The sequence below is a fragment of the Hylobates moloch genome, unplaced genomic scaffold (assembly GCF_009828535.3).
Source record: "Hylobates moloch isolate HMO894 unplaced genomic scaffold, HMol_V3 SCAFFOLD_3, whole genome shotgun sequence".
In the NCBI taxonomy this organism is placed as follows: Eukaryota; Metazoa; Chordata; class Mammalia; order Primates; family Hylobatidae; genus Hylobates; species Hylobates moloch.
In genome coordinates, this window is record NW_026652278.1 from 40,592,660 (window position 1) to 40,619,292 (window position 26,633).

General features: G+C 53.4%; 1 protein-coding gene across 3 annotated transcripts; it reads right to left on the minus strand.

Moving 5' to 3' along the window:
* Positions 1 to 9,023: 9,023 nt before the first annotated feature.
* Positions 9,024 to 26,206, minus strand: LOC116457442 (cytochrome P450 26A1). 3 transcript variants are annotated; one of them, XM_058436203.1, is made up of 10 exons: positions 25,868 to 26,206; positions 25,100 to 25,324; positions 24,339 to 24,614; positions 22,819 to 22,974; positions 12,377 to 12,601; positions 11,841 to 12,131; positions 11,603 to 11,761; positions 10,956 to 11,090; positions 10,215 to 10,367; positions 9,328 to 9,948 (listed from the first exon to the last, which is right to left on the minus strand). In XM_058436203.1, the coding sequence occupies exons 1-10, from the start codon at positions 26,069 to 26,071 to the stop codon at positions 9,607 to 9,609; spliced, it is 2,166 nt and encodes a 721-aa protein (XP_058292186.1). In that variant the 5' UTR covers positions 26,072 to 26,206; the 3' UTR covers positions 9,328 to 9,606. The 3 variants fall into 3 exon arrangements, with proteins under 3 accessions (XP_031992515.1, XP_058292186.1, XP_031992512.1); XM_032136624.2 differs by lacking the exons at positions 22,819 to 22,974; positions 24,339 to 24,614; positions 25,100 to 25,324; positions 25,868 to 26,206 and adding an exon at positions 12,785 to 13,015 and having other exon boundaries at positions 9,024 to 9,948; XM_032136621.2 differs by lacking the exons at positions 9,328 to 9,948; positions 10,215 to 10,367; positions 10,956 to 11,090; ... (1 more) ...; positions 11,841 to 12,131; positions 12,377 to 12,601 and adding exons at positions 18,149 to 18,543; positions 20,560 to 20,889.
* Between the last annotated feature and the right edge of the window lie 427 nt (positions 26,207 to 26,633).

The following is a 26,633-nucleotide window of genomic DNA, read 5'->3' on the forward strand; positions in this document are numbered from 1 at the left end:
AAAGAAATTCTATATGTATATTTTTAGTTCAATTTTTGGGTTAAAGGAGAATAGAGAAAAACAAAATCGATGGGAATGCCAATTAAAAGTTCCCTTTATGTGCCAGGCATGGTGGCTCACCCCTGTAATTCCAGCACTTTGGGAAGCTGAGGCAGGAGGATCGCTTGAGCCTAGGAGTTTGAGACCAACCTGGGAAATATGGTAAAACCCTGTCTCTACAAAAATTAAAAAAAAAAAAAATTAGCCAGGCGTGGTGGCACACACCTGTAGTTCCAGCTACTTGGGAGGCTAAGATAGAAGGATCGCTTGAGCCTGGGAGGTTGAGGCTGCAGTGAGCCATGATCACACCACTGCACTCCAGCCTGGGCAACAAAGCAAGAAAAAAAAAAAGTTCCTCATACCTTACATTTGTTAAAATTGCATAATATGTTCATTCTGTGCCAGCTAATATGAAAATGTGTATTTAAGTTTATGAAATCCCACTAAGGAAAGATTCTACTTTCTTACCAAAATATATAAAAATCTTTTAAAATGTATTTTGGTAAGAAAGTATCAAAATATTTTATATTTATATTTTAGATATAAATATATTTATATTTTATTTTTATTTTATATTTTTATTTATATTTTAGATAATACAAAGAGGCAAATAGCATTTGTTAATGAGAAAAATCAAATCTTCTCTTTTTTTTTTTTTTTTTTGAGACAGAGTCTCCCTCTATCACCCAGGCTGGAGTGCAGTGGAGAGATCTCAGCTCATCGAAACCTCTGCCTCCTGGGTTCAAGTGATTCTCCTGCCTCAGCCTCCCAAGTAGCTGGGATTACAGGCATGCACCACCATGCCCGGCTAATTTTGTATTTTTAGTAGAGACGGAATTTCTCCATGTTGGTCAGGCTGGTCTCGAACTCCCTACCTCAAGTGATCCACCCACCTTGGCCTCCCAAAGTGCTGGGATTACAGGTGTGAGCCACCATGCCCTGCTAAATCCTCTCTTAAGTAATTTTTTTTTTTTTTTTTTTTGAGACAGTCTCACTCTGCCACCCAGGCTGGAGTGCAGTGGCGTGATCTTGGCTCACTGCAACCTCTGCCTCCTGAGTTCAAGCAATTCTCCTGCCTCAGCCTCCCAAGTAGCTGGGATTACAGGCTCGTGCCACCACACCCAGCTAATTTTTGTATTTGTAGTAGAGATCGGGTTTCACCATGTTGGTCAGAATGGTCTCAAACTCCTGGGTTCAAGTGATCCTCCCGCCTCAGCCTCCCAAAGTGCAGGGGTTACAGGTGTGAGCCACTGCACCCAGCCCTCTTTTAAGTAATTTTGAAGTACCAGCACCTTCCCAACTCACATATCCCTGTCTCTTCCCTAGAAGCCCCAGAAGGCCAACCCCTACCATGCCCACAGGTAAACACCTGACCACAGCTGGGTGGATCACATTCTCTCTCCCAGGAATTTGACTTTGGCCAAAGAGACAGCTTACCAGTCTCAGCAAGAGGACAGAATGAGGGGTCATCCAGCTGAGAAATTCTCATCCAGCTGAGAAATTCTGTAACATGTTTTTTTCTGATGGTAACTGTAAGTGTCTACGGATGATAGGTCACAATGAAAATAGTAGAAATCAAGGACTACACAGAAACAAGATGAAAATGACTTAAAGAGAAGTCAGGGAAAGAGTCTATACAACCAGTTAAAAACTCATTATGGGCCAGGCACTGTGGCTCAGGCCTTTAATCCCAGCACTTTGGGAGGCCAAGGTGGGCGGATCACCTGAGGTCAGGGGTTCAAGACCAGACTGGCCAACATGACAAAACCCCAACTCTACTAAAAAAATACAAACATTAGCCAGTCATGGTGGCCCATGCCTGTAATCCCTGCTACTCAGGAGGCTGAGGCAGGAAGAGTTGCTTGAACCTGGGAGGCAGAGGTTGCAGTAAGCCGATATCACACCATTGCACTCCAGCCTGGGCGACAGAGGGAGACTCCATCTCAAAAAAAAAAAAAAAGAAAGAAAAGAAAAAACTCACTATGGGCCAGGCACAGTGGCTCACGTTTTTAATCCCAACACTTTGCAAGGCAAAGGCAGGAGCATTGCTTGAGCCCAGGAGTTTAAGACCAGCCTGGGCAACATAGGGACATTCTGTCTCTACCTTTTTTTTTTTTTTAAATTAGCCAGGCATGGTGGCACGTACCTGTGGCCCTGAGCTGCTCAGGAGGCCAAGGTGAGAGGATTGGTTGGGACCAGGAGATGGAAGCTGCAGTGAGGCTTGATCACACCACTGTACTCCAGCCTAAGCGACAGAGCAAGATCCTGTCTCAAAACAAAAACAAAACAAAACTCACTATGACAGCCAGCCTTCAAGATAACTCCCAGTGATTCTCGCCCCCTGGCATTCATGCCCTGTGTGCTTCTCTCCTACACTGGATACAGCTAACCTGTGTAATCAATAGAATATTGTAGACATGAAGAAGTGTGACTTCCAAGGCTAAGTCATAAAAGGCATTGAGGCCTTGATCTTGCTGTTTGTTTGTTTGTTTGATCACTTGCTCTGGGGAAAGCCAAGTGTCATGCCATGAGGATACCCCAGCAGCCCTATGGAGAGAATCACATAGCAAGGTACTGAGGCCTCCTGCTAACAGCCATATGAAGGAGCCATCTTGGAAACAGACCCTCCAGCCTCAGTCAAGACTTCAGATGACTGCAACCTGGCCTACATCTTAACTGCAACTTTACGAGAGACTCTGAAACAGACCCACTCAGCTAAGCCACTTTTGATCAAGCACTCTAAAAACTCTCCAAAGATGGAAGACCCAAGAAGTTGCAAACTGGCCACCAGCAGGGCCACAAACAAGTTTTATTTTGCCTGCACAGTTTTTAAAAAGGTAATTAGCCACCAACATCTAAAAAACAGGGTATTCCCCTTACATATTCCTTATGTAAACCTGGATTTCTAGCACTTCCTGAAACACTGAAAGAGTTTCAAACCGAGGTCTTCATTCCTGTAGGTCAAGAGCAGGTCAGCACCGAGCAGCAACTGCCCACTTTAGAGGGAACCTGTGGTACGCACATCAGCAGCACGCCCACCATATCCTACTGTCTCTCCACCTGGCTAACATTACTTGTTGATATTATCTGCCAGCCCTCCTAAGTCTGTGATCCTTGACTCACAGATGAGAAGCCTTTACACCAATGGTACTCAAAGTATGGTCCCCGGACCAACAGCATCAGCATCGCCTGGGAACTTGGTAGAAATGCAAATTCTTGGGTCAACTCAGAAACTGTGGAGTGGGCAATCATCTTTGTTTAAGCCAGCCCTCTGGATGATTCTGATGCCTCATAAAGTCTGAGAACCTCTGTTTCTCACAAGTAAGTGCTTTTGCCTTTAAAACCCATTATCTTCTGTTCAGTAGAAGGGGCTCAAACGATCTGAAAGTTGAGCTCTACCAACTTGAAGACCTCAGCCCCCACATCCACCATAAATGCCAGCAATCTGTACCTTCCGCCAGGTTTTGTGTCAAATTCTCTGAGGCCACAAAATTCCAAGTTCTCAAAACACCTCCCAGAGTCCACACACTCTCAGTAGTATCATGACAAATAAGAACTATTTGGTCTCAAATAGTCTGCTCACCTGCATTTTTTCCCCTGACATGTATATAAGTAAACGATACAGTTGTTTTTGTTTTTGTTTTTTTTAACTGAGAGCAGGGTCAAGTCCTACAGTGTGCTGGGCACATTCTCTGTTGTAACCTAAAATTTCTTTCAACCTAGGATTTCTCAGCTGTAAACTGAGGGGCCAGATGACCTGTCCTCCTTTATGGCTCTAAAAGTCTGTGACTACCTGACATTAAATGAGCTTTCAATTTTGGAATACTGAATGCCCCCGTCTGTCATTAAGTCATTGTTGTGTTGGATGACAATATGGCTGTACTTAATGAACCAGTCAATGAATTGATTTGGCTGTACTTAACAAATTTGTTTTGTCACATATCTATTATAAGCAAAGCACCTGGTCCTCTTTTATTTATTTATTTATGTTTTTGAGACAGAGTCTCACTCTGTCGCCCAGGCAGGCTGGAGTGCAGTGGCGCAATCTCGGCTCACTGCAAGCTCCGCCTCCCGGGTTCACGCCATTCTCCTGCCTCAGCCTCACTGAGTAGCTGGGACTACAGGCGCCCGCCACCACGCCCGGCTAATTTTTTTGTATTTTTAGTAGAGACGGGGTTTCACCGTGGTCTCGATCTCCTGACCTCATGATCCGCCCGCCTCGGCCTCCCAAAGTGCTGGGATTACAGGCGTGAGCCACCGCGCCTGGTCCTCTTTTCACAATGCATTTAAGTGAACCCATTAGTGACTTCAGATAAAAATCTTGAAGCAGGGCCGGCGCGGTGGCTCACGCCTGTAATCCCAGCACTCTGGGAGGCCGAGGCAAGCGGATCACGATGTCAAGAGATTGAGACCATCCTCACTAACATGGTGAAATCCCATCTCTACTAAAAATACAAAAATTAGCTGGGCGTGGTGGAGCATGCCTGTAGTCCCAGCTACTGGGGAGGTTGAGGCAGGAGAATCACTTGAACCTGGGAGGTGGAGGTTGCTGTGAGCTGAGATCGTGCCACTGCACTCCAGCCTGGTGACGAAACAAAACAAAACAAACAAACAAACATCCTGAAGCATCTACCATCCTAAACGCGTGAACAGGTTTCTAACTCCTCATCGTACCAGGGAGGGCTGAGCAGCAGTGAGAAATCTCACAGTGTGGGGCAGCTTCTGTGCTGAGGGTGCGTGGTTATGAATATTGCAACATGATATGTCTCACCCAGAAAACCCACCATGCAGTCCCAGGCTGAGTCTTCATCCCTGTCCCAGGGTTCTAACTCCAGTTGACTCTACTTCAAAGGAAGGAAAGCTTGTTTGGTCAAATACCCGTGGAGCGTCGGTTTCAGGAATGTGACACGCTGTTAAACCACAGTCGTGTATGCTTGCGGCCACTGAGATTTTTCAAGGATGAAAGTTTCACTTTTCAAAGAAAAACATGGCACCATGTAAGCTGGAGAAACCTAAGGTAAATGGTGTCAATTGGCCCCAAGAAGCTTTTTCTTCCAGAGAACACCTACTACGTGTACATTCCAGGAGAGGCTGGAGAGGTATATGAAAATGGACTAAATGTATAAGATTAGAACAATGAGACACAGTTCCTGCCTTCCAGCACGTTTCAGGAGGTGGAGGTAAAGGACAGCTGGGATGGGTAGAGGACAATGTCAGTGCATGGGATTATGGGGACCCGGGAAGGACTGGGCAGGGGAGCAGGATGTGACCCCAGAGGCCAGGTCAAGCGAACGGTCAGCATGGGCATTTTGCGGGGACTAGGGATGGTTGGAGCAGACACAGGACCTGGAGCAGAAAACACCAAGTCACAGGGCAGGGGAGAGGTCCCTGGGCAGTCAACACAGGGCACTTGGTGCCTTTCTGAGGTCACATATCTGGGCTCCCACCTCCACATCTGCCTCTGAGGTTTGGGAGAATGATCACCAAAGACTGCCGAATGCCGCTGGAATAGGACGTGGGGCTGTCCCATCTCCACAGCCCGGGGCATTTCAAAGTGGGTGTCTGAGGAACTGAATTAATACAGAATCACATTTTGGAGATTCACAACTGTTTAGTTTTGGAAGGGGGTTGGGGGGTCATCTAACTCAAGCTCACCCTCCATGTCTTGATCTCTGTGGCGGCTTAGGTATCCAGCTTAGTATTTGGCTGCCTCTGTTGACAGGGAGCTCACTGTCTCACTCTCACAGGGTAGCCTGTTTCATCACCAAAGGGCTGGAGTTGTCTCAGAATGTTTTCCTTATATGGCGCCAGCATCTCTCTCCTACTTTACCCTCCTAAGCGCATGCTCTGTCCCTCAGAACGGGTCTGAACCTGTGTTTACTACAGCAGCCCCTTAACTGTCTAAAGGAGCCACCGCAACCTCCCTATACGTCCCTCGTTCCTCCCTAGGTGCTTTTGTGCGGTGGCTCCCGCACCTGGTTGCGGTCATCTGAACGCTGACTAGTTTGCCCGCGTTCTTTGGAAACTGTGCTCCCTGCTCCCTCAAAATTGAGAGCGATTTTCCAGGTGGAGTGAAAGCAACATAAGCCACACGTGGGCAGTGTGGGGGCAATGCTGGAAACCTGGGCCGCTGACCCCATAGACCACCAAGGGTTGGCGGCTGCTTCAGGAACTGAAAGACACGCAGGTCAGCCCAGCTTGGGATGACCCCTTCCAGAGGGGCCAGGCAGCCTTGACCAGACCTGGTGCTAAGTACTTGCTAAGCCCTGGGTGGCCTGTAGCTTCTCACTGTCCGGGGTAAAAGCAAGCCCTGGGCCAGAGTCTTGGACACTGGAATTCGTGGACACTGGTGGGGAAAACCACTGGCCTCTGAGCCTGGCATAGAAGGGAGAAGCCCGCCCCCTTGTGGATCTCTGGAGAGTAACACGGTGCAAAAAGCACTGAAACCCCAACAGGAGACGGAGTCTCGGGGAGCAGCCACCTCCTCTCAGCGCCCCCATTTCACCAACCACCTCTGGGGACCTGCAAGAGAATTGATCTGTGCTGGCACGGGAGTGGTAGCAGGGGACGTAAAAGGAAGCTAGGGAGTTGAGACCCCTGGATTATGTCTGGCAACAGCGAGTTAGAAAGAAATCGGGCAAGTGTTATTAGCTGTTTAAAAAAAGAAAGAAAAAAAATGGCATCTGGAGGTCTTTCCTGGTTCTGCCGCTCCCTGTGTGGCCCCAGGAAAACTACAGTCTCTCTCTGGGCCTCCAAGGACCTTGCTAGGTAAAGGCTCCAATCCCTCTGAATGCTGAAGCCTCAGGCTTTCACATCTCAGTCCTGACAGTGGTCTGTCGTTGGTGGCACCACAGTCCTGATTGAAGAGAACATGGGAGGCAGCAAGGGCAAAGGGCATTGCGCAAGGGGAAGCAGAGGGCACCAGCTTGGTCGCCCACCCGCAGCAGCCCTGGACAGCACAGCACCCCTATCGCTACACCATGCTGCTAGGAGCCCAGAGTGAGTCCAAGAGGAGTCATGTCCCCTCCTTCCACAGTTTTGGCCAAATCTACATCATTTCTCCATCACGTGGACACCAGCCCAGAGGTGCCTGTGCCATAAAACATACTTGACCCAGAGAGATGTGACCCAGGCCCATTGTCCAAGACAGCAGCCTTGCTCACATGCTTCCAGACTGCCTTTCCTCTGCACAAAGCACATGATCAAAGATTGTGTTTTTAACGTATTTCCAAGATGAATTCTTTGCTACTCTGTAACTGATCAGGATAATTGGGCTAAATCTAGCCCTGGGAAATGCAAACCAGAAGCACTTTCCTCGAAGCTCCCCAGATTAGAAAATGAATAATATGTTAAGATGGCTCAGATTTCCAACCGCACTACATTCACAGAGAAACAGCCACTAAGTCAGCGAAGATAGTGCTGTCCTAGGACAGCCAGCTGTCCTCCAGAAGAATGAAAAGTATTAAAACTCTTTTAGGTGGGGCACAGTGGCTCATACCTGTAATCCCAGCACTTTGGGAGGCCAAGGCAGATGAATCACTTGAGGTTAGGAGTTCGAGACCAGCCTGGCCAGTGTGGTGGAACCCCATCTCTACCCAAAATACAAAAATTAGCCAGGCATGGTGGCATGCGCCTGTAGTCCCAGCTACTCAAGTGGCTGAGGCACAAGAATCACTTGAACCCGGAAGGTGGAGGTTGCAGTGAGCTGAGATTGTACCACTGCACTCCAGCCTGGGCTACAGGGCAAGGCTATTTCAAAAAAAAAAAAAAAAAATGTTTTAAAATGGCTTTGTGCCGGGTGCAGTGGTTCATGCCTGTAATCCCAACACTCTGGGAGGCCAAGGTGGGTGGATCACCTGAGGTCAGGGGTTCAAGAGCACCCTGGCCAACATGGTGGAACCCCCGTCTCTACCAAAAACACAAAAATTAGCCAGGCATGGTGGTGTGCACATATAATCCCAGCTACTTGGGAGGTTGAGGCAGGTGAATCACTTGAACCCAGGAGGCAGAGGTTGCAGTGAGCCAAGATTGTGCCACTACACTCCAGCCTGGGTGACAGAATGAGACTCTGTCTCAAAAAATAAATAAAATAAAATAAAATAAAATAAAATTTAAAAATGCCTTTGTAGAAATTATCTGAAATAATTATGCCCTCAGTCTAGCATGCTCCTAGCTGGAAATGTCCAGGACAAATGTGAGGGGTAGAAGAGTCATCTCTGCACACTATAGTACACTAAAGCTTTGGCTGAAACTACATAGCCTGAAATGTCTCATTTTTTAATGGCATTATAAGGCATTATGAGTTATTACATAAACATCCTTTAAAATTCAGAGCAGTCCAACAATAAGAACAACCCAAGTTCTACCTAAAAAACTACAGTCAGGTAGAATACGTAACTGTAGACAGAACACTTTTCAAACACCTATTTAGACCACCTGGTTTCTGCAGTATTGCCAAATTCTAAAATCGTAATGAAAAATGTAAAGTTTAAAACCTACAAGTCATCAGAGGTTCAATGAACAGATTGTGCCATTCCAACACTGAAAATGTGCTTGCATAAGCAAGTCACCGGGGCTAACCTTTCTGGATTGAGAGTCTGGCCTTCAGTTCAGACCGTGGCTATGCCAGGGTCAGAAATGTGACAAAACTGCGCTTTCACGGAGGTTAGCCAAGGTTCACAGGGTCATGACTGGGCCATTTTATCAGTCATGTCAGGCTCACACCCTATTGCCTGGGATAGATAAAAACTTTATCTGTCAGTTTGCTAAATCTGCTCCTCCTGCCTCATTTTGAATAAAGAAAACCTGGGCTCAGCTTATCTAAACCAGAGATGTGCCTTTCCTAATACTGTTTCCATATGCAACTTCTAAGTAAAGGTGACACGCCAATGATTTCTGGTCTCATTTTACTCAAGAACTGTCCATAACTGGATGACTGGCTTTGTGTTATCTAAAACCGTAACTTCAGAGAACAGTTCTGGCACTATTGGACAACACAGATTTATTATGTTTATGACATGTTAGATGAGCTGGAGAGGTTAGAGTGACAGTTCTGAGTGTTACCTTTTCAGGTTCATCTTTCCCTAAAGTACAGCAAACCAAAAAAAATTTAAATTAACTTGGATCAATTTTCCAAATAAGGAATCTAAATGACTGTATAAGAATTTACAGAGATACATCCGGAATAACACACACAGACATATATTTTCTAATAACTGTTAACATAAAAAACAGCTAAGATTTCTTCTCACAGAAAGCAGAGATGCACAGATGACAAATAAGCCCAGGTAGGCATGGTAAAATCTGGTTAAATACACTAAGAAAGTATTAAACTGGTGAGTTTTACCCAACAGGAATCTTAAAATACCAGAAAAGTACCTTCAAATTTTACTTTATTTGGAAATGATACAAATTCATTATTTTAATATTTAAAGATTGTGGTAGTATAGTCAAAACACATAAATATTATAATATACATTTAGAAATTAAATATAAAGTCAACACAACACTCCTTAAAAACTCATATGTACACTTCCAATAAGTCTCAGGTTTGAGCATTCAAGCTCATCAGATTTCCCCATGGAAATGGGTGAATCTTGCAGGGAGATTGTCCACAGGATACACGGTGGGACTGGTTTTCATTGTAGGAGGTCCATTTAGAAGCTGCCAGTCACAATGCCTGGCCAGCTCCACTGTAAATATTTTGAGAAGAATTTTTGCAAATTCTTTGCCTACACAGCTCCTAAGGCCTCCTCCAAATGGAATGAAGCTGAACCTGGATGCATCCTCTGGGTGAGGCAGCATGAATCGGTCAGGATTAAATTCTTCCTTGTTGGTGAAGATCTCTGCCACATCATGAGTATCACAGATACTGTAGATAACATTCCAGCCCTTGGGAATCTGGTATCCCTGCAAAAGATTATGAAACTCCAAGGGCTGACAAACTGGAATTTAACTTTCAACAACAAAAAGCAGTCACCGGTATCTTTGGGGGAAATTATGAGCTAAAAGCAAGGGAGAGGTAGAAAGAGAGAGGTGGATCCAGGTTGCTGAAACACATCTCCATATAGGGCAGAACAATTATCAAAAGCATAAGAATTGCAGCCACAGCATAGGGAAGAAAGAGGAGTTTTTAAACCACAACAAAAGGGAGAAAGAAGAGAATTTTAACTTACATTTAATTCAAAAGTCTTCAGAGCAACCCGAAACCCTCCTGGAACTGGGGGATTCAGTCGAAGGGTCTCCTTAATAACACACCCGATGTATTTAAGTTGTTCCAAAATTTCCATGTCCAACTTGTTGTCTTGATTGCTCTTGCAAAGTAAACCCTATCAAAACAGTCATACAGAGGTGAACAGTTATTTTGTGCTCCAATAAAATCAGCCCAGCAGACGTAAACAGGGCTTAAGTGGAGACTAAACCCAAAGGGCCCCATGATGGGAGAGACTGGGAGGGGGAAACAGCAGCTAATGGCTATTTGCCTGCCCAAATCCACTATCTATCTACAGTCCCAAGAGAATGCTGCTCACCAGTTAGAAGGGCCAAGTTTCTCCCCGCACCCCCCCACCCCACACTCACCACAACCACCCACACTAATCAGCTATTCACACTATGTATGCCCTTGGACACACCAATTCAAGAAAGTGGAACCTATCTGAGAATCTCCAAGGTTCAGCAAAAGGTGGAGGAGGGGTAGGAATACAAGGTCAAATCCTGCCCAAGTGGGATCACAGCTCAAGACTCCATCCTGTTTATTCACAAAGCTAATTCTGCCCACTGGCCCACACTGGGGCACCCTGGGCCCTGCACTTTCAAAATACTCCATGAAGGCAGCACACTGACTTATTCGGAAGTTGGCTAGGGAGCAGCTGAATTTCCTAAGCTAATAAGGACACCCCCAGCCCCAGTCTCCCTACCTTACTCTTCAGCTCTTCTCGCACTTTCTGGAGAACATGTGGGTAGAGCCCCAGGTAAGTGATCAGAGATGTGGCTGCACTGGCCGTGGTTTCGTGTCCTCCAAAGAGGAGTTCGGTTGAAGATTGCTTTAGTGCCTAAGAATAGAGTAAGACCCACGTTCTCACAAGTCTGCCTGCGGTTTGACAGAAGGATTACTCAGAATCGAACTGAGAGTTCTGGAGGGAAGACTAGAAGGGCTAAATGTTTTGCTGACAGTCAAGGAAAGCAATACGTTTAAACAAAATGCAACGTCCCTTTAGTTCAGCTAGAGCAGTAAGGCGATTGTACGACCCCACTCTACCGGAAACTCCTGAGTTAAAGTCTTAGTTTTATTAATATCGCAAGGTTCTTTATTAATATTTTTGCAAATTCCAACTTTCCCTTTGAAACCTGGAAAGGCTAGGGGATGTTCCCAGTTCCACCGCAGCCCCTTCCGCAGCTCTCCCGACCCGGTGTCTCAGCCTTCGGGATTCCATCGCTGTAGTCTGAGCTGGCCGCCCACTCTAGAAAGCTGGGCCCCAGGCGCGCGCTTTGGGGGCCCCAGGAACCCCGCTTGGAAAGCCAGGGGTCCAAACTCCGCAGTGCCTGGTCTGAAGCTGTCACTCACCTGCATGTCCAGCCGCTCTCCCCTCTCCCACGAGTGCTCGATCAACAGCTGCAGCGCGTCTTTGCAGCCCCGGCCCGCCTCGGATGCCCGCAGCCCGCAGATCTTGGCGCGAATGTTCTGCTCGATGCGCGCGTGAATGAGGTTCCGCGCCTTCATGCCCTGAGCGCAGAGAGCGCGCGGCGGTGAGCAGACGCCCAGGACCCGCGCCCCTAGTCCGCAGCCCGTTTGCCGCCCTTACCCGGTACAGCCCGCTGAAGGGCACGTCGATGGGCAGCGAGAAGAGATTCCGGGTCATTTCCTCGAAGGCCTCCACAAGCTGCTGCTCGGCGTCCCCGTCGCCCGCCAGTTGGGGTTCGCAGCCCAGTAGAATGCGCATGGCAATTCGGAACATGAGGCGCTTCACCTCGGGGTAGACCAGGAGGCCGCGCTCGCCACAGCTCAGCCACTGCTCCAGGCTGCTGCCCACTTCCTCGGTGATCACCGGCACGTAGCACTCGAGTGCCTCGCGGCTGAAGGCCCGCATAATCACCTGAGCCCCGAGGAGGGGACAGCGTTAAAAGCCTCCATCCGCCCCACTCGTCTACCGCCGTCCCCTTCCAGACACCCCAGTCCTGCCAGACACATGGCACTCTCCGAGCTCGGAAAGCTAACCTGGAGCTGGCAGAGGGTCCTAGCCCACCTCAAGCTGCTAGCCCGCGCCCAGCATCCATCAGCCGGAATTCCTCTCATAAATGGGGTCCCCCTCCCTGTCCAGCCGTTGCCTCCTGCCCCCACCTTCTTGCGCTGCTTGTGCGAGGAGTCGTGCAGGTTAGAGAGGCAGCCAGATCCTAGAATGGTGCGCACCGACGCTGGCCAGTGGACCGACACCAGTCGGTGCTCGCCGAGCAAGATGCGCCGCACGTTGTCGGCGCCCATCACCCGCACGGTGGGCCTCCCGAACAGATGCGTCTTGTAGATGAAGCCGTATTTCCTGCGCTTCATCTGCAGGAACTTCCTCCGCTGTGCGAGGAAGGCCGAGGAGAGAAGCGGGCATGAGGGGGCGCCGGGGAGCGCCGCGCCTCCCGCCAGCCCTGCTCTAGCCGCAATAGCCTGCCTCCCGGGGGTGCCTACCCGACTTCAGCAGAAGCCCAGAGCCGCGCCGGGCTCTGGGGAAGCAGCCTGTCCCGCCCCACGCTCCCTTACCTGCAGTACCATCTGCAAGGTTTCCCCAAAGAAGGGGAAGCCCATAGTCCCGGGGGGCAATGGGAGGGCACAACTGCGGTCGCGGCCGCTCACGCAGTACAGGTCCCAGAGCTTGATCGCAGCCAGGAAGAGCAGCAGCGGCAGCACGAAGGTGCAGAGCGCACTGGCCAGCAGCGCCGGGAGCCCCATGGCGCGCCGCGACCTCCCGCGCCACCTGCCGCCGCCGCCAGCGCTCCAAACCCCACGGCGCTGCCGCTTTATAGGCGGCCCAGGTTGCTGCCCACGTTACCTTGGTCAGACAATTAGTTCACCCAAAGTTCATCTTTAATTGCGGATTGGGCCCCTGGCTCCTCCCCCCGCGAGGCGCTGCCCAAAATCTTTAACCGTTTGTTCCGCGCCGAGGCAGAGGCGGCGCGGTGGCGGCTTCCCTCCGAGCGCGCCTCCTGGGGTGCGGGGCTAGGAGCTGCCCGCCTCCCCCATCCAAGGTGTGCTGAGCTCCGAGGCGGCGGTGGGGGGAGGGCCAGGACTCCGAGGAGCCGGAATTCCAAGCTCTAGCCTTCCCGGCGGTCTCTTTGGAATCTCTCCCGCCCGGTCCCACCCGCTGCCCCGGCCCAAAGCGGCCTTCACTGGCTTTCCATTTCCAGGCGCCGGGTGGGCTCTCTTCCACGTGATGAGGAAGCAAGGGAAAGTCCGTTCAGGAATCGTCTAGCTGCCTCCTCCCACGGGTGGGGAAACTGAGGTCCAAGAGAGATGCATAAAGCAGGCCTCCAGACGTCTCCGAAGGATCGCGCAGAAGAACCCAGGGCCAGAGTCCAAGAGAGAGCCGCGGGGCATCGGGCGCAATAGGCAGATCTGGGATCCCCAGCTCCCCAACCCCTGCAAGGGGGCCAGGACTCGTGAAGTCTTGGAAGGTCCTACTTCAGGATACAAGAGGGCCTCCAGGTCTCTCAGGTTCCCAGGTGCTACCCTGCACAAGCCTGATCCCCGACCCTGGGGCACTTCGTCTGGGGCTCGGCAATCGGTGCCCGTCTGTGAGATCCGAGCACAGCTCGCCGATTCTGAGGGCCCTGCGGCTTGGCGCCCCAGCTGGACAGCAAGGAAGGGGGTCCTTAGCCCTGGCAGGATAAAGAGACCGTATAAGAGGAAGGGGAGCCCAGGAGTCCTGGCTCCGAGGCCCGGCTCCATCTCTACTGCGCGTGACCTTGGGCAAGTCACCACACATCACTGTGCCTGTTTCCTCCTCCTTGACAGGGAGGCGATCATTCCCGACCTGTCTAAGCCTCAGGGTAGTGAGTTCCCAAAAAGGGGCTCCGGTTGCAATTACTCTTCCCAGCTCCAGGCACGGTAGACTGCGTTACCTGGGTGTCCGGTACACTGGGCACTGTAGTCCTCCTCCTCTCTCCCAAGTCCCACCCAGAGTAAAGCCACTGTCCTCATCCAGGTGAGGGGGTGCTCGGCCCTAAACTCAGGCCTCTGCCGACCCCTAATGGGAGGGGTGAAGGAATCCGTACTGGGAAGTCTTCTGTACTTTGCCCAACTACAATCAGCTGCTACTGTAGCCAATACCCGGAGCTCAGACGCTGCGGGACGCGTACCTGCGCTCTCTGCTTTCCACCTGCCAGAGCTTCCCGGCTCGGCACCAGTCAGGGCCACACGCTACCTGGGTTTGGGCGCTGAATGCACCTGCGGCGCCGAAAATGAAACAGAATGACCTGCATTTGTTTAGAACTGAACACTGTCTCTGGCAGAAGCACGCCGCACGCCTTGGAAAGCGTCCCTTGGAGGTGGAAAACTCTGCTCCTGAGAGCTTAAATGCGTTGCCCTTCTCGCGGTGGTCCCCAAACCCGGAGGTATCAGGAAATATCTGCAGAGGTCGGAGGGACCCGCACAATCCTACCGACGCTCCAAGCCGGAGTCGCCGCCACAGGGAGTGTTTCGGGGAATCAGCGTTTCCCCATAACCTGCCCAGTGTTTCAGAGGCTCTGGGCAGGGTTTCAGTCTCCGGCAAACGATTTGGTGGCTGTAAACACGGCGAGCCAACCTCTGGCCACCGCAGGAAGCCAGGCCAATCGCGCTGGAGGTAATTCTCAGAAATCCCGGGTCCGCCCCTTTCTGGACAGCGCCTCCGGCCGGTGTGCAAAGCCGACGAATGGGGACGTGACCTGGGGCCCATTCCCAATCCTCGGGCCTGACCCGCCTGTGACCCCTGCAGGCCGGACCGTGACATCCGAGTGAACTCTACGGGGCCACCTCGCCAAGTTCAGCTCACGCCGGGTCACAAGATGAGCGGGCTGGAAATTGCCGCAGGGAAAAAAACCGTTTTAATCTATCTTGTACATTGAAGCCGGCGGGGGCGTCCGGCAGGAAAGGATTAAATGTGAGACTGAACGATCATTAAAGAACATCTTGAAGGGGGGCAGGGCGGGGGGGGCCAATAAATTACCAGGCCAATAGGAACTTTGATCTAGGAATCTTGCCAAGCTTTCGTGGGTGGTGGTGGGCGGGGAGGGGGGTGGGTTCACTGAAAAACAACCTGTTTCCAAGATGTTTACAAAACAGCCTCCCTATTGCTAAGAGGCGGGGATGGGGAGTCGGTTTTTGTTTGTTTGTTTGTTTGTTTTGCTGGTAGGGTGGGGTGAGGGTGTAGGGACTAGACTGGAGTCACAGCAAAGGAGTCCACCTCCACTTTTCTCCTTTCAGCCCCCCTTCTCATTTCTGAACATGCATTCCTGTCTCAGAGTTCTATACGTGCTGTTTCCTCTGCATGTGGCACCCCTCCTCCAGGCCACCGCTGGCTGGTTCCTTCCAAAGTCAAATGTCACCTCCTCCAAGGTTCCCCCCACCCATCCAGCCTAATTTAGCCCCAGACACTCTCTATCACAGGCCTGTTTTATTTCCATGACGGCGCTTATCACCGCTGGACATATTCTTACCCTTTGTTTGCTAGTTTATTTCTTGTCTGCCTCCCTCCAGAGCATATCAAGTGCAGGAGGGAAGGAACCTCCTCTGCTCCTTCGCCAGAGAATCTGCAGCTACTAAAACAGGAGCTAAGATATCCCTCGAAATTACTGAGCATGACGTACCCATGGAAAACTAAAACTGGAGCCATCCCTACAGAGGCTTATAGTTAGTCCAAGACCCCAGTGCAGGTCAACCAGGTCTTCTTGGAACCAGCTCAACTAGCCTTGCTTCTGAGGGTCCCCACACCATTCTTCTCTCCTCTCTCTAAATCACAATCAACCCTGAAGCCTGCATCCTTCTCCTTCTTGCCCAAACCCATGCTTCCAAGAGCACTCTTAGGGCAGGCCCTCGTCCTGCCACCTTTGCTGCCCCTGGCGTCTCCCGAGCTCAAGGCCTGGCGCCAGGCCCTTGACTGGCAATGGGTGATGAATTGCCCTGTGTGGGGGTTATGGCAGCGTCAGCCCAGGTCGGAAGGGCCTGCTGCACTCTGGAGCTACCAACCCTGTAAGCACCTGCTGTGTCCCCCTTCCTTCTGGCCCTGGGATCCACCTTAAGCATGAGGTCAGGGCACTGGCTTTCTTCTGGTTCACTAAGGGGTCAGCTCAGGCCTAGGCGGCTACTTCCCTGGCTCACCCCTTATGTCCAGCTGCCCCGGCCTGTTGGAAGCTGGGTGGGATTGAAGTGGGCTGTTGGGAATGATGACATGGAGGCTTTTGGCTTTGACTTAAAACACTGGTTGGAACCTCTGTACTGGAATGGTTGAGAGAGTCCTCAAGTCAAGCTAGGGCTTATCACAAAAAGGAGGCCAAAGGGTTCAGCCCTACCTGATGGCCACAGGAATAGAGGTTGGGGCAGAAGAGTGAAGGGATGGGGGTGGAGGAGAGCACCGGCTGGGGAGTCCAGGAGCCTATTGCTGGGCTTCTCAAGTGAGTCAGTCATCTAGATTGCTCCTCAATTTCTTCTCTGTGATAGAGAGGATGGTGAAGCCGTAAAACCAGAAGGCCCTGAAATGGCAGGGAGGGGTGAGGGCGCAGGGACTAGACTGGAGTCACTGGAAAGGAGTGACTCCAGGGCGTGGTGGGTCACACCTCTAACCCCAGCACTTTGGGAAGCCAAGGCAGATGGATTCCTTAAGCCCAAGAGTTTGAGACCAGCCTGGGTGACATGGTGAAACCCTGTCTCTACTAAAAATAGAAAAAAAAATAGCTAGGCGTTGTGGCACGTGATGTAGTCCCAGCTACTTGGGAGGCTGAGATGGGAGGACGGCTTGAGCAGGAGAGGCAGAGGTGGCAGTGAGCTGGTTGTGCCACTACACTCCAGCCTGGGCCACAGAGGAAGACCCTGTCTCAAAAAAAAAAATAAAAATAAGGTCCCTGAAACCTGGAGACAATTCACAGCCCAGCTTCCGGGGTTATACTCAGAGAGAAGTCAGGGCAGCCCAGGCCCCAGGCTGCCCAGCTCCCAGCTCCTCTCTGGGTACACTCTGGGGTGGGTCCTTCCCCGGCCTCCCCAACCCTGCACCCCAGTGCCTTACCCCCAGGGAGCAGCTGCCCAGCTAAACCCTAGCCTCCTCACTCAACCACTCCCAAGACACTTTATTTCTTGGCCTTCCTATTTTTGGTACAAATATCTCAAACCTCTCTAATTAAGTCTCAACCTCCCATGAAAATAATCCAGCGTTGGAGACGTGTTGGTGTGCCTATTCTCCTCTGTATACATGACAAGGGTAAATGCGTTCTTAAGGTAGGAATTTTTCCTTTTAAGAAGTGGCCAGCAGAATCCGGTGACCTTGAGCCCTTTCGAGCCTGGAAGTGCCCACAGTTCCGAGTTTCTGCCGAGACCGGCAGAGTGGTCAAGGCGCACGAAGCCAGACGCCATCTGCCAGAGGGCCTTCCGTCGGGCGTCCTCTGTGTGTTTTTTCTATGGCCCAAAGCCAGGCCAGGGTTACGCCCACGGCGTGCCCGCTTCCTTACAAGGGTTGCAGGTCCCACCGCGTGCGTCGGGTCTCTCTGCAATGTCCCCGAGTTGCAATATCCCCACTCCCCGGCCACCCCTACCCCGCCTTCCCCCATCCATGCACCCTCCCTGGACTGGCTTGGGAAGGGGAAGCCAAGCAGCACCTCGTGGGGATCTATCTATTCCCTCCATTCCTGCTTGGCTCACGACCTTTTCCTTCCTCAGGGCGCGGAGCGCAGAAGGCATCTTCCCATGGGCTTAGATGCTTCTCTGGCGCAGCAGCGGTGGCTCGCGCTCCTCCTTCCTCGAGTCCGGCACACATCCGCGTTTGGCGAACATTTGTTCAAAGATTGTTGAATGAGTGAACGAGTGGGCGCGCGATGCTACATTGGGGAGCCGCAGATGGGTGGCGCTGCGTGCGCGCCACAGCCACCGGCCAAGCCGTGTCCTAGAGCGCAAGCATGTCAGAGGCATAGCCCATTCCCCGCAACCGAAGGCGCGAGGGGGTGGAAAAAGAGCCGCAGCCCGTCCACTGGGTGCACGATGGGCACCGTCTGCATGGCGGGGAAGGCGGGTGTGGCCAGTTCCCAGCGCGCGGTGCGCACCAGCTCCACAGCTAGCAGCTGGAGCACGGCTTGCGCCAGCTCCTGGCCGAGGCAGCTGCGCGCACCGCCGCCGAACGGGATGTAATGGAAGCGGCTGGAAGCGCCCCGCGAATCTTCGCGCGCTGCGCCGAAGCGCTCTGGGTCGAAGCCTTCGGGAGGGCTGCGGTACACCGCAGCCGTCTCGTGCGTGTCCCGGATGCTATACATCACGCTCCAGCCCTTGGGGATCTGATAGCCCTGCAGAGAGGCGAGGAGATCAGCCTGACCACGAGGCACCAGGAAACCGGGGGGGGGGGGGGCCTGAACTGACCCTCCACCCTGGTGCTTCCATCAGGCTTCCGAAAACCAGGAGGAACCCGCGATTAACCTGGAAACCAGGAGAAAGCTCTGTATTCCAATCTCAACTCCTTCACTGGTGAAATGTATGACCTTGGGCTAGATGCGCAGCCTCTCTGAGCCTCAGTTTCCTCATTGAAAAAATGAGGGGAAAAATGGCCACTTTGTTGGTGAGGATTCAATTAAGGACTTGGCACATATGAGTGTTCAGTAAACGGTAACTATTAGTTATGTTCTCGTTTGGTTTTGTCTTTTTTTCTTCTGACCTTAGATGAGGAGACCTAAATTCTAGTGCTACGCCTCCCAGCTGCTAGAGTGGGAGAAATGCACATGACAATTCCTCGAGGTCAGTTCCATGGTAGAGTTCTTCTTTGCATTGAACTGAAAACTTCCCATCCTTCCCATCCATCAGCTGGACAATAATGTTCAGATTTGGTACCACACTTTAAGAAGGCGCACATGAGAATCAAACTGGCCATCCTTAAAATGCTGAAAGGCAGTTTTCATGTTCCCTCTGCCCACTCCTAGCTTTTTCAACCATTTGGCTTTTTGATACGTCTTCCACCCCCCTGACTACACTGCTACCTTCATATCAAGTTCCAGGGTGAATACTCAAAGTTTCTAACTGGGGAACAGAACATCTTGCAATCATCCCAGGAGCTCTCTCTCCTCTCTAGACATCAGTGTTCTCATCTGTGAACTGGAGGGTGGCTAAGACCCTTTCCTGTCCTCTGCTCACCACCCTGGTTCTGTGCTTCCCTAAGGTCTTGTAGGGCACTCCAGCGCCTGCAGAATGAAGCTTGCATTCCAAGACTGATTCCGCATTCAAGACACTTCTCAACATCCACCTTTGTCTGAGTCTGCTCTCTCTGTAATAGGCTCTCCCATCCGAACCTTTCACTGCTCCAGTTCAAACTCCAGCTCTCGAAATGTGTTGGTGTCATCCAGCACTAGAGATCACTCTCTTCACACCGCAAGTGGGATGAGGCTGTCAGTCCCGGCCCCCTTCCTCTCCAAGTGGAGCCCCTCCAGGGTAGAATCCCAGTCCCTTTGATGCCTCCTGAACCCTGGCACGCAATGTGCCACAAATGTTCACTGTGGAATGCCCATCTTTGCCTGGAGCCACCCAGCCACCAGGCATGGTGCTCAGGGGACTGCAGCGACAGCCTTTCAGGCAAACACCCGAAGTTTGGCACAGCCAGAGCACCAGTGCCTGAGGCCACCAGTGTACCCCTACAGCCCGGCCTCACCTGGATGGAGTGTCAGAGCTGAAAAGGACCAAGACAGCTTCCTTGCAGAGAGTAAACTGAGGCCCAGAGTGAAGAGGGAACTGCCCAAGGTCATACGGAGATGGAGTCAGTTCTAGACCTTAACCTTGCTCAGCCCAAACTGGCCCGATCAGAGATGAAGCGTCTACTCAGTATTTTAATCCCCCCCCTCCCCTGGAATCTGGCCCCAGCTAGAACCCTGGACGGGTCACAATGAGGGGTTCCTTGATCTTGTGAGGGAGCCAGAGGGGCCAGTATGTCCTGTGCTCTACCCCTCTTTGTTCTCCATCCACACTCACTGGCTGGGGGGGGGGGGGCGGGGTGCTGCACGGATAGAAGAGTATTTTTATTCTAAAACTCCGCTCTCATTGACTTGACCGTTCCGGACCGCTGCCAAAAGCTGAAGGGTACGAGATCCCTAACCTTGCCGTCTCGCCAGGCTTTGCGTCCCTCAGCCGGGAACCCGGGGAGGTGGAACAAGGCTCAGCCCATTTTATAGGACGGAAGGCTGAGGCTCTGAGGGCAAAAGAGGAGACCGCGCCTTCCGAATCCCTCCGCCCTCCTCCCACCTGGGCGCCGCCGCGGCAGGCGGCAGGCAGCAGGCGGCAGGAGGCAGGAGGCTGGCCATGGGCTGGCACGGCGCACTTACGTCGAGCTCGAAGGTGCGCAGGGCGGTGCGGTAGCCCCCGGACACCGGCGGCAGGAGGCGCAGCACCTCCTTGACCACGCAGTCCACGTAGCGCAGACGGCCCAGCGCCGCGAGGCTGAGGTCGGGCTCGCAGCCGCAGTCGGGCGGCGGCCCCTCGCTGCCCCCCGCGGCCCCGGGCGCGCAGCCGCACGCGCGCCCCAGCCCCTGCGCCACCAGCTCCTCCCGAATCTTGGCGATGGCCGCCGGGTGCTGCAGTAGCAGCAGGACGAGCGAGGTGCTGGCACTGGCCGTGGTGAAGAAGGCGGCAAAGAGGAGCTCCACAGCCGACTCCTGCAAGACAGCCCCGGGCGGCACTGAGTCTCCCGCGGTGGAGTCGCCCGGGGCGCTGACCCGACGGCCCCGTGCAGATGAAAAGCACCCAAATTTACTATTGCGAAAAGCCAGGGGGCAGGGAAGTGCTATTACCGCCGTGACTGTGTGTACGGTTTTGAAGTCGATTAAATCCCAAGTCCGCCATTTGGGAAAGTCAGCTATAGCAACAGGCAACATTAGGATCTATCTACCCGTCTTGCGATGGTTCCCAGAGAGAATGTGGGAACTTACTCTATGCACTCTTCTTGGTGCTTTAAGCATATTCACTCATTCGGTTCTCACCTCCCTTCTGTGAGGCACAATTGCTGCTCTTGTTTTATGGAGTTGAAAACGGAGGCTCCAGAGTAGTGCTCAAGGTCCCTACAGCTAGCACTCCCGGCCGGCGGGCTCAGGAGTCCAGTGCTCTTAACCACCTGGTGGTGCCGCCGCCAACCCCAGTGGAACAGCCTGACAATGGCTGCAGTGCAACAAAGGCACCTGCAGCAGCAGTGCCAGCCTCGTACCAATGCCGGCATCATGGCTTCATCCTCTCCCTACCGGAATGGTCACAGGGAGTCACTAAATGTCTTCCTGGTCTGCTCTGCTCAAGAAGGGCAGGCAAGGGGCCTGGTGGCTTCATCCTCCAGGCTCCAATGCCCTGCCTCTGCCCTGTCAGGTCCCAGTGTTTTCCTTGCTGGCAGCACCCACAGTTTGTTTTATACACTGATTCCTGCTATCACCGGATGAACGTGTTCCTTCCCCTCCTGAACCTCGAGGACATGGGCTATGTTTCGCTCACCACTGTATTCCCAGTCCCAGCGTGGAGCCTGGCACTGAATAGGTACATCATAATATTTGTGGAATGAATGATCTGGTTGCTCACTAACCGGCCCTGCCCCAGACAAGAGGGTAACTGGGATGGAGACTCCAGAGCCCCAGCATCCTCCCTGCCTGGCCCCTGATGTCCAGCCCAGAACTGAAGATTCCTGGCCAGTGAGTCCCTTCCTGAGAACCTGGAGGGTGCTGTCACCCCTCCCCAGTCCTGTCCTCTCCTTTCTACTCCACTCCCCTTAGCCCAGAACATTCCCTGTCCACCTGGCTCCCCCAGGATTCATGAGCCCATTGCTCATGCTCTTATTAGTTCTAACCTCAGAAAAGAAGCTAAAGCTGAGGCCTACGCTTCAGGGATGTCTCTGGTAGAAAGTGGGAAACTGAGGCCCAGAGAAAGGATGAGTAGGAGTTGCTTATGGAAGATTGAGGTCTCCCGATTTTTAACTTCCCCTCCCCCTAACTTCTCCACTCCTTTTTGGGTGCTCAAGCAAGTCCTGGGGCCATTCCAAAGCTTCCCACCTCCCCTCCACTGTGTGTGCGATGTGTGTACAAGGGGAGGGGTCCTAATACTCCAGGAGATCCACAGCAACAAGACAGACAGATAGAGGTACCGGGTGCCAAGGTAGCTCATAGAAGGAGAGAGGTGATTTTGGAAGGAAGAAGGGAACTTTGAGGATGTGGAGTTTGATCTTGAGCCCCTTACAGTTTGTAGAAAAAATGAATAATGAGGGCTTTGTAGGCAGGGGGACAGCACAGGCAAAGGCATGGAGTGGCAGAGAAGGGCAGTGGGGGAAGGAAAGGAGAGAGAGCCATTTGTGGCCGGAAACCTGCAAAGATGGGCCTAGGGTTCTTGCTTTCAGTTCTCCTACTGACAAGGGTGGCAGCTGGCTGAAGGCTGCACAGCTAGTGAGTGTGGCTGAGTCATTACTGGAACCCAGGTCTCTTGCCCCTCATCTTGAGGACTGCCTGTGCCTCAAAGTGGGGCCACACAGGATGTGGCTCTGGGGATGCAGCATTGGTGTAGGGACCTGCTGGGAATGCAAAAGAGGGGAGAAGGAGCGGCCTGTCAGCACCTACCTTCAGCTCCTGCATGGAGGGCTCATGGCCCAGCTCCCTTGCACTGTGAATGATCAGGTCGAGGGCATCACCCGGCTCTGCAGCCTTGTCCTCGTGAAGCTTCTCAGAAATGGCCCCCTCCAGGTGCCGATGCAGCTGGTCCCTTGCCCAGATGCCCTGATGTGCAGGGAGAGAAGAAAGATGGGGCAGGAAGGCTAAGGGGGCCAAGCCCCGCCACTTACCCAGAAAACCTTCTCAGCACTGGCTCTGCCAACATCCTTGTGTTAACAGCTTCCCAGCTTAGTTCCTGGCCTGGCATATGGCTGGGCTCAGTAAATGGTCGGGGATATGTCCACTGTCCACAAACATCATTCTGTCTTGATTATCACAATCCCCCTCTGAGCCACAGCAGAGTTACTGTCATCCTGAGGAGAGGATGCTGAAGTTCAGAGAGGTCAAGCAATTGCCCAGAGTCACACAACTGTCCATGTCCGTGCCTGGCACAGAGCCCAGTGCGGCTAGGGTCAGCCCATTGCCCTTTCCCTGTACTAGGCTTAGGCTGGGGCACCTTGATGCACCCAGCAAAGCTCTGACTTAGAGGACACTATTGGATTTGTAAGCATTAGCCTCTGTAAGGGCGTGGGCAAGAGGGGATGCCTCTCCAGAGTTCAGGGAATAGCCGCAGCAAAGCATTCCCCCGGGGAAAGCACTGTAATTCAGCACTTGAGTTCCATAGTCAGAGGAGATGAGATTAAAGTCCTGTTCGTGCCCCTACTAACGGTGTGATCTTGGGTAAGTCAATAAAATAAGTTTGGCCAATAAAATGAGAATCATAACACTTTGCAGGCTGCGAGGATTAGATCAGAAAATGTATCCACGGTGATCAGCCTATAGCATGATCCTTTACACATATTATTTTTATGCAGGTGACTGAAAACCAGGGAATTAAACAGTGGGAAGTCCCAGAACAGGGGGACCAAAAGGCGGGATGGGGCATCCTAGCTGCCCTCCGGGTCCTGCCCATTGTTCTGAAGTCTGGAGAAGCAGCGGTTCTCTGATCCCGAAACCTAGCGGGTCCAGGGCCGGTGGAGCTGGCGCCCACACCCCTGGGTCCGGGGCTGGCGCTGGGCTGGACCGGGGCTCATCTGCAGCCCTCACGCTCTCCTCGGTTCCGCAGCCATCTGGGCTTCCGAAGAGGTGATGGAGGCCGGCCCCAGGGGCGCCGCTATGGGAAGGAGTCGGACCGACTGGCCGGACGCCTGCCACCGAGACCCCAAACTCTGGCGGCCCGCGCTTGCTCAGGCTGGAGCGCGTCGCGGCAGGCGCGTCCCACGGAGGGCGTGTGGCCCGCCCCAGGTCACGCCAGCGAACCAGCACAGAGGCCAGGCCCAGAGCCCACCGCCACGCCACCGCCACGACGCCTCCCACCCCCGCAGAGGTGACGGACGCGCGGGGTGCGCCGAGGGCGTCCCGTCTGGGTCTGGGAGGCCCGCCCGCAGCGCGGAGCCTCGGAGGAAGGTCTGGAGCCGGGGCAGCCGTACCTTGCGCAGGCCACTGAAGGGAATATCCAGAGGCAGTGAGAAGAGGTTCTCCACGAGCTGCTCGAAGGTCCGGGCCAGCGTGGCGCACTGCGCCTCGTCCAGCCGCAACCCCAGCAGGATGCGCGCGGCCATGCGGAAGGTGAGCGCTTTGGCGGCGTCGTAGACTGAGACCGGCCCGCCCGCCGCGCACCAGGAGCGCACCTCATGCCGCAGCGCCCCCTGCAGGCGCGGCACGTAGTGCTCCAGCGCGGCGCGGCTGAACACGCGCGCCAGGACCTGTGGGAGCGCGCGTGATCAGCGCTGGCGGCGGTCGGGCCTCCTCTGCTTGGCGATTCCGGAGTAGCCAGAAGGCCAGTTCCGGTCCTTTCTCCCTCTTCTAAGCAGCCCAGACCTAAACTTGCTGGCTTTTGCTTTCGCCATTTCCCCCAGTTCTGCTCTGATGCACACAGTCCCTCCCAACCATCCAGGCTCCAGCTGCCATCTCCTCTAAGAAGTCTTCCCTGGCCCCTTTCTAGGTCTGAGTCTCCAGCGCTTCTGCTATCACAGCCACGGAAGATGGGAGATGAAAGAATCTTTTAGCGCAGTCCTAACTTTATAAACCGAAGCTGAAGGTAACGGACCCGCCCAAGGCCACCCGCTGGTTACCAGGGACCTCGGTCGGGTTCACAGTGAATCCAACACCGCGGCCCCGGCCTGGCCCATGGCAGATGCCGGGGACCGCGGATCCGACGTTTCTACGGCCCATTCCGGTTTCCACTCACCTTGCGCCGCCGCCGGTGCAGCTCGCCGACCGCACCTAGCAGTGTGTGCGAGCCCAGCAGGATGTGCGCACTCTGCGGCCACTGGCTGCGCACCAGGCGGTGCTCGCCCAGCAGGATGGTGCGCACGTTCTCCGCGCCGCTCACGCGGATCACTGGCCTGCCCAGCAGATGCGTCTTGAACACTGTCCCATAGCGCTCTCGGCGAGAACTGTGGAAGCGCGAGCCCTGCGAGCGAGGCGGAGGGTGGAGAGCTGGAACTTCTGGGCCTGGGCTGGGATCTGACCCAGACTTCCCAGCTGCCTTTTGATCACAACTCCCTGTCCCTGGCTGGGGCGTTTACAAAACAAGATCCCCAATGGGCCTGGCATCTACTCTACGGGAATGTACATGCTCCTGTTCCTATTGGTGAGATGAGGAAACAGACTCAGAGTGAAGAAGTGAGCGCCCAAGGGCTCACAGCTGAGCCAAGCCCCAGGCTCCTTTTCTACGCTTGCAGGACGTGCTCCTCAGACCCCTTCCTAAAACCCCTTATGTTTACCCCCTGCGTCGTGTCGGGGAGTTGCTCTGGGGAGAATTCCAGTGACTTGAGGTCCCTTCGAGCGAACGGAGTAGCTAAGGCAAAGGCGAGAGTTGTGCGCGCTTCCCGTGGTCGTGGGCGATGGGCAGGGACTGGCTACAAATCCCATGGGCATTGAGACTGAGGAGGGTCCAGTGGGAGCCAGGGGAAGAAGGGACCGTATTAGCGCTCGGGGTCGAAGGACTGCTTACCTGAACTAACCAGTGCAGCGTTTCGCCGAAGAAGGGCCAGCCCATGGAGCCCTTGGGCAGAGGCAGGGTGGAGGCCCGGTCCCGGCTCAGCATCCAGCGGAGGGTCCAGAGGTGCTGGGCCAGGCTGAGCAGCAGGCCGGCGCACAGGAGAGCAGTGCCCGCCGCCCCCAGCACTGACAGGCAGCTCAGCCCCCAAGGGAACATGATGAGCCCGCGGGGGCCAGGCCGTTCAGAGCGCAGGGAGAGCAGGGGACGCAAGAACCGGGGCGCGAGCAGTGCGCAGTGCTCACCTGTTCCGTCCGCAAAAGGCCTGGGGTTTGGGGCCCAAGCCCGAGATTTATAAGCTCAGCCGAGAACTCTGTTCTAAAAACAGACGGGCGGTGAAAGACTGCAGTGACCGTGCGCCCTTAGGGAACGTGCCTTCCTCGAGGCCGGCACGCTCAGGACTTTTTCCTGGCTCCTGGGCCCAAATGCCAGTCCCTCTCGAAGGTGCCTGCTGCCTCGGGAACGCTCACTTCCCGCTCCGCGGGGCACCTCCCACCTCCTCCCGGGCTCAGCACCCTTTGGATAGAAGCAGCGAAGGACGGCGAAAGAAGAGCAACTCACCAGTGTTGCCAACCTGGTCTGCAGACCCCCGCCCCACCTCTCCCTCCTCCAGTCGTTTAACCCTTCTTGGCCCACGCTGGACACGTTTATATAGATATTGGCTCCCTCCCTACGGACCGATCCCAGTTCACACAACGTGACGTGTCTTTGCATATTTAAA

What these genes read in the sequence shown, in the direction of transcription:
- LOC116457442 (XM_058436203.1), bottom strand. Translation starts at nt 26,071, where the DNA reads ATGTTCCCTTGGGGGCTGAGCTGCCTGTCAGTGCTGGGGGCGGCGGGC. An exon ending in TGCACCGGCGGCGGCGCAAG is followed by an intron (nt 24,615 to 25,099) that starts GTGAGTGGAAAC and finishes GCGCTCCCACAG; the next exon opens with GTCCTGGCGCGCGTGTTCAG. An exon ending in CCTCCATGCAGGAGCTGAAG is followed by an intron (nt 12,602 to 22,818) that starts GTAGGTGCTGAC and finishes TTCCTCGCACAG; the next exon opens with CGGAGGAAGTTCCTGCAGAT.